The 7,045-nt window shown below is 41.7% G+C and overlaps 1 protein-coding gene across 1 annotated transcript in view; it reads left to right on the top strand.

Moving 5' to 3' along the window:
- The first annotated feature begins 9 nt into the window (after positions 1-9).
- NBN (nibrin) overlaps positions 10-7,045 on the top strand; it is a 29,837-nt gene continuing 22,801 nt past the window's right edge. Inside the window, exons 1-2 of the mRNA XM_026705996.2 lie at positions 10-338; positions 5,314-5,447. Coding sequence (XP_026561781.1) covers positions 302-338; positions 5,314-5,447 — 171 coding nt within the window. The 5' untranslated portion in view covers positions 10-301. The remainder of the gene's footprint in view (positions 339-5,313; positions 5,448-7,045) is intronic.

Here is a 7,045-nt window from a genome sequence, read left to right as displayed (position 1 = left end):
TTGAAGTCCACAAGACACAAGCTGTCAAGTTTGAAGACATCGGCGTAGGAGTTAACTTTTTCACCGCTCGCCTTTCTTTCCGGGAAAACCTTTTTTTAACCAATGACGAGTCACGTTCCTGGCACGGTGAGAAACCTTTCCCTCTCGCTGCCCGTAGAGGGCGCTAATCGCTCTTTCCGGGTTTCTCCAACTCAGAGATGAACTGCGCGCAGGCGCACTCTTCTGCCTCCTGGGCTGAAGAGGTGGGGCCCCTTATCTTGACTCGGGGAAGTGGCACCCTCTATCCTTCTCTGGGGCTAAGATGTGGAAACTGTGCCCGTCCGATGAGGCCGCAGGAGGTAAGTAAGAACTGAAGCGGGTTGTGGGGAGGGAAAGGTAGGGTTGCAACACTCCGGACCATCCTCGCGTGGCAGGACAAGAGAGAGTGTGGTGAGTGCTTTTGGTGCCATTTAATGGGTCAGCCAAGACTTTTGCGAGTCGGATCGAGAAATAATCTAGATCTAATGGTCACTCAGAAGTGGAGAGTATGATATAGAGGGCCTTACATTGTTGGAGTAGTTAGCCAAGCAAGAAATTTCAATTTAAATTGTGCGACATTGGATTATGATTCATTCCCCAGTGAAATAACTATAAGCATTATATGGCAGTGCAAAGTAAACTTTCAGTGATTGCCACTTTGAAGATAGGAACAGAGAATTTGGGGCACATGAAATGTATCCCCACTGATATTACTATTACTAGATTTGTCTTTTATGTATTGGTTAATGTTGAGTATGACATTTCCTAAAATCTGTCCTGTAATCCATCCATTACTTTTAAGAGAAATAGGCTGAGCTTGCAGATAGTGCTAGGCTCAAGTATGGTTGCTAGGCAGCAGCATCTACATGCTTGACCGGCAAATATCCTTGATAGAGCCTTAGTGACGGCTTCTGAAGTTGTGGTGGTCATCAAGGTCAGCTCTATCCATTTAGAAAAAGAATCAACCATCACCAGGAATGTATGCCCATGAAAGGGGCCAGCCAGATCAATTTGCACCCGGGATCAAGGGGTCCCAGAATCTTCCCACCTGCCTGGAGTGGATGTGGGTGGAGCAGGTCTGGTAACTTGTCATGGCTGACAAGCATTCACCCAACTTGTAATCTGAGCATCCATGCCCGGCCACCATACATAATTGTGAGCTAGGGCTTTCATTCTGACAATGCTGGGATGCCCTTCATGCAGGACCTTTAAAACTGAGGCTTGCAATTTGGAAGGGATAACTACCCTAGTTCCCCAAAGTAAACAGCCTTGCAAAGAAGACAGTTCTTGCTGGCGAGTTTTGAAAGGCACAAATTCAGGGGCATAAGGAATTGCAGGCCACCCTCTTCCCACCCAGTCAAGGACTTGGGCGATTACCTTGGCCCTAGGTACCTGGCAGAGTGGGCAGCGATATCAAGGGTGGTGATGGGAAGTTTGAGATTGTTGATCAGGAACACAGCATTAGTTGGTGCAGGATCCTCCATAGGAACAGGCAGGGGGCAGCGACTAAGAGCATCAGCGTGGCACAGACTCTTGCCAGCTCGATGAACCAGTGTATAGGAATAGGCAGCCAGAAATAAAATCCACCTGGTCATCCTTGGAGCCAAAATCTGAGGAGTTTGTCTATCGCCTGACAGAAGGCCTAACAGAGGCTTGTGATCTGTAACCAACTCGAAATAGTGTCCATATAGAAACTCATGGAATTTTTTTGACAGAAGCAACTTCAGCCAAAGCCTCCTTGTCAATTTGGCTGTAGTTGCGCTTAGCGGGGGTGGGGTGGGGGGGAAGTTCTGGAGAAAAAGGCAGTGGGTGCCTCAGAACCATTAGGCAGTCTATGACTTAAAACAGCACCTATGCCAAAAGGAGAAGCATTTGCTACTAAAACTAAAGGTAAATGCTCATTAAATTGGATCAGAACAGCATCGGATGTGAGCAATGATTTGACTGCATTGAAAGAATGGGCTTCCTTAGGTCCCCAGTGCCAGGGGAATTGCTTATTCAAGAGTCTGTGCAGAGGCTTTGCAGCGGAAGCTTTATGTGGCAAAAATGAAGCATAAAGGTTAAGAAGTCCTAAAAAGGCCTGGAGCTCAGTTTTGTTAGTTTGTGTGGGTGCCTCTTGAATAGCCCTTACTTTGGATTCGATTGGGTGAATACCAGAAGCATCAATTCTGTATCCCCAAAATTCTACCTGTGGGGTGGCAATAGTGCACTTCTCTTTTTTTAACTTAAGAATGCTTCCTGAAACGATCGAGGACTCCTCTGACTATTTGCAGTAATCAAGACTTGTCAGGGGCAGATATTAAAATGTCGTCAAAATATGGAATTACACCTGGTAATCCTTGAAGTCTTTCCATTAAAGATTGGAAAATCCCTAGGGCCACACTTACGCCAAATTGGAGGCGCCTACATTTAAAAGCACCCCTGTGCGTTACAATAGTTTGTAGTTCAGCGGCTGTGTCATCAACAGGGAACTGTTGATAGGCCTGTGACATGTCTAATTTCGCAAAAATGGTTCCTGGCTCAAAAGAATGTAATAGGGTGCTGGATAACGGACTGGATAAGCACTGATTTGTAAATATTTATTCAATGACATCTTGTAATCTGCGCAGATTCTTACGCTACCATCTTTCTTCAGGGATGTCACTATTGGGGTTTCCCATTTTCCCTGTTTAATTAATTTGTCAAGCTCCATGTCTAATTTGGGGCAGATTGCAAAAGGTACCCTTTGAGATTTTAAATGGATTGGTACTGCCTGAGGGTCCAAGTTGAAAGATATTGGGGTTCCTGAATAACAGCCCAGACCCTCGCTGAACACATCAGTATAGTCATTAAACAAGGTGTCCACTTCAGCATTTGTAATAGAATGGATTCCGCTTATATGGAGGCCAAGGGCAGGGAATCAGTCTAACCCCAACAGGCTAGGGAGGGCACCATCCACTACCACTAAAGGCAAGTGACCTTTAAAATTTTGAAATTGAACAAAAAAACTTGCCTTTTCCGATGACTGGGATGGTTCTGCCTTGGTAGTCACGTAGGGTTAACTGTCAGCTGTGAAGCTTCTTCTTAGCCATTCTGGGAAGTAGTTTGTTTCAAGGTGCTCCATGAGATGATGGATAGTGCTGAGCCTGTGTCAACCTCCATCCTGCAAGGTTTCCCTTCTATAGAAACAAAAACACTGATTTTGTTAGAGCCTTTGTTAGTCAGCTTGGCTTGATAGCAGGTAAAACAGTCTTCAACTTGTTTTTGGAAATGTTGGGTTGCCTGAGGCTTTTGGGCAAAAGTCTTTCCTGCTTGACAGATCCTGGCTAAATAACCCTTCCTCTGGCATTTTAGACAAATGGCATTCCTGAACTTGCAGGATGCCCTGTGGTGGTTTCCCCCACAGCTTAGACAAATGGGCTGAGGCCGTGGAGGTAGATTGGGGGTTGGCCTGTTCTCCCTTTGACTGGTTTTTTGCTGCCTGAGGCGATTTACATCATTAGCCTCTTCATAGCCTTCTTCTGTGGAGGCTTCATCGTAATGGATGGCTGAGCTGCTCTGGCTAAGTGGATTTCCCTGAATTTCTGCTGCTGAAAGTGCTGATAGTTCAGCAGCTTGAGACTCTTCAATTGCTAATTTAAGGGTTAAATCCCCTTTAGCCAATAGACGCCTTTGTAGCCTTAAATCCCTGACTCCCCAAACTAGTTGGTCTAATAACATGTTCTCCATATAGCCTCTAAACCCACAATGCAAGGCATCTGTTCATAGGGCAGCCATGTACCCACTAATAGTCTCTCCCTCAGCCTGAATCTGTCTCCTAAAAGCATGACGCCTGGCAATTCGGGATGGCTTAGGGGAATAGTGGTTGGAAAGAATTTCCTGCAAATCTTCCCAAAGAACAGTCTTAATTGAATGTGGAGCCAATAATGCAGTAGCAGTATCAAACACTGTGGCTCTGCAAAAACTTAAAAAGTAGGACTTTTTCCTATGGTTGGAAATGTCAGCGAGGTCTATGGCATCTAGGAAACAGTCCCATGTTTCTGCTGTCCGTCTTAAAGGTGGGAGGGTTTCGAAGGGGTTCGAAGTCATCTCAACTCAGCGGTACCGGATCTTCCGAGGAAATATGAAATTTGCACTCGCGAATAGTGACAGTAAGCTCTTAAAGTGACATACAGCTCGGTAGTGACTTCGGCTCTTTTTGTAGTGACTTCGGTCAACGATTCTTTGCCCGGTTGCCTCTTATATGTATCCCGCCCTCGTCACCAGTGTTGTAGAGCAGCGGAATAACCTGAGGTGAACATGGAGCGAACTTCAGCTTTTACTTTATTGTAACAATAAAGGGTTGCCGCGGCTGCCGTGCTAACAAGACAGCCAGCTGGCGGACAATAGCTGATGCCGTTTGAAAGCTCCCTTTTATAGCCGACTGTCAAATGGCATCAGCCAATAGGAACGGTCTGTGTTCCCGCTGGAAACACGGACCGGAGTGAAGACTTCAGCTCAGTCTTTTCCGAACACCACACTTGGCATATAGGTGAATTAGTCTGTTGTATACAGAACCAATTTGCTCTTCTTTTTGTATAAGTGGGGAAAGAAAGTAGGAAACTACCCTTAGCTCTGTACAGTAAATAAGTTAAGCCAAGCTTGACTCTGGTAACTTTATGGACAAGTCCATGCTTTGGGAAATAATATGGAAGTGATTTTTCACTAATGTCTGGGCTTGGTGGTGGGGATTTCCCAGTTTATCTTTCAACCCAGGGATCACCTACTGATCTTCCATCCAAGTACCAAGTAAATACTTATCATTTTCAGATCAGTCAGGTTCATTTAGGTGCTGCTGCCTTGCTGGGTGATCCAGTCAGTGAATGCTACCTGGCAGCTGCTTGCAGGGATACCTTCCATATCTACACCTGTGTTCTGGAATGTTCTCCCCTCTGAGATGTTTCCTATGTCATCTTTATCTCCATTTTTAAATGAATGTGTTACATTTGTTTTTAAGTTTTAAGATATATTTAATTAGGCACAGTTTATTATTGTATGTTTCAAAATGGCTTGGCATGGTAGAAAATAAACATTATATAAAACAATTTAGATACAACAGTTTCAAAAACTGAACCTTTCATTACAGTCTTGTTCCATGAGATCTCAAACTGTAGTTCATAAATAGATGCATATTCAGTGACACTCTAAAATTTGGCTTCCCTATTTATTTAGTTTCAGTCTTTTAGTAATTTCATATCGTGCATTCTTACAATGAATGGTTAATGTTTTTGTTGCTTATGACCATTCTTAAAACTAACATTTTTTCTTTAATTTCAGGACCGTTGTATCGGCTTCTAGTTGGTGTTGAGTATGTTGTTGGACGAAAGAATTGTGGAATTTTAATTCAGAATGATCAGTCAATCAGCCGAAGTCATGCAGTTCTTTCAGTTAAACATCCCCAAATGAATCTTGTAAGTATCACATTCATAAATATTCTGCCAACTGTCTCCTGGGCCACTATATAAAAGTATGTTTTTTTAAAAAAATTAACATTTGTTGACTTACAAATAGTATCAAATAGTATCAAATTCATCCTGATGGCATTATAGAAAATATACAAATTATGTAATTTGGATCTGAAACCAGTGACAGAAATTATGTAATTTGTGTCATTTAGGTAACAATATATGTCATTAGATAACAATATTCTAGCTTGTTGCAGATGAATATGATTTATTATACCTCTTCAGTCAAGCTGCGTTACTCAAAAGTTTTTTTTACTGAACCTCTTCGTATAAAACTGGACATAAAATATAAGCTTTCATATTGGCTTTATGATTATAAGTCTTTATTTTTAAATCAATTATCTTTTATTCCCGATGAACTGGTTGGTCAAAACAAATCCATTTCAAGCCAATATTTAATATCCTGGTTTGTTTGGCAAATACAGGTTGTCCTCAACTTAACAACAATTCATTTAGTGACAGTTCAAAGTTCAAAAAAGTGACTTATGACCATTTTTCATACTTACAATCATTGCAGCATTCTCATGGTCATGTGATCAAAATTCAGATGCTTAGCAACTGGTTCATATTTATGACAGTTGCAGTGTCTGGGAGTCATGTGATGAGCTTTTGTGCCCTGACAAGCAAAGTCAATGGGAAGCTAAATTCACTTAACAATCATGTTACTAATTTAACAACTGCAGTGATTCACTTAGCCACTATGGCATGAAAAGTCATAAAATGGGGCAAACTCACTTAACAAATGTGAGTTTGTTAGTAACATAAATTTTGGCCTCAATTGTCATAAGTTGAGGACTACCGGTACCATAACTATACCTAAGCATTCAGTTTAAGCACTACAATAATTTATTAATTGAAGGCAGGGCCGGATTGAGCCATTTTTAGCAGCTGAACATAGAGAACTCGAGCTAAGCCGTTAAAATAGTTTTTAGAGGTTCATCCAAACCATCCTTTTAGTTGATTATACTTAAATTTCAAATATATTCCTTAACTTTTATATATTAGAGATTAACACGGCTGCCAAGATAAGACCCCCTCTTATACCAGCAAAGAGAAAGAAATTTGATCCGGAATAATGTCAGGTTTCCAAGTGATGAAACCCATTCAAAAAGAAATAAGCAAAATCCATCTTCCAAAACAAATTTCTTTCTCTTTGCTGGTATAAGTGGGGAGGGTTTTGGACTCAGCACATTCTTAAGGTCAGAGGAGTAGTTAGATAGTGAGGATTGTTTTGGCTAGATGACTTTCCTTCCAGTGGGAACAGAAGCTGTCCCTGCCGAGACCTGGAGGTAGAGATTGAAGACATCAAGCAATGTTGATTTATTTCTATTGAGAAATGTGACTTTTGTGGGTTGTTTCCAATTTACAATATGTGGTATAATTCAGGTTTGTGTAAGATGCAGAATTACAACAGACTTTGCCAATTTGATGATTACCTAAATAAAAGAAATTTGTTTTAGAAGATGGATTTTGCTTATTTCTTTTTGAATGGGTTTCATCACTTGGAAACCCGACACTGTTAATACTAGAAGCAGATAAGATTA

This window comes from Pseudonaja textilis, chromosome 3, assembly GCF_049901715.1.
Source record: "Pseudonaja textilis isolate UNSWEBS1 chromosome 3, rPseTex1.2, whole genome shotgun sequence".
Lineage (NCBI taxonomy): Eukaryota > Metazoa > Chordata > Lepidosauria > Squamata > Elapidae > Pseudonaja > Pseudonaja textilis.
The sequence above is the reverse complement of the archived record's forward strand: the minus strand, read 5'-3'. Positions and strand labels throughout refer to the sequence as shown.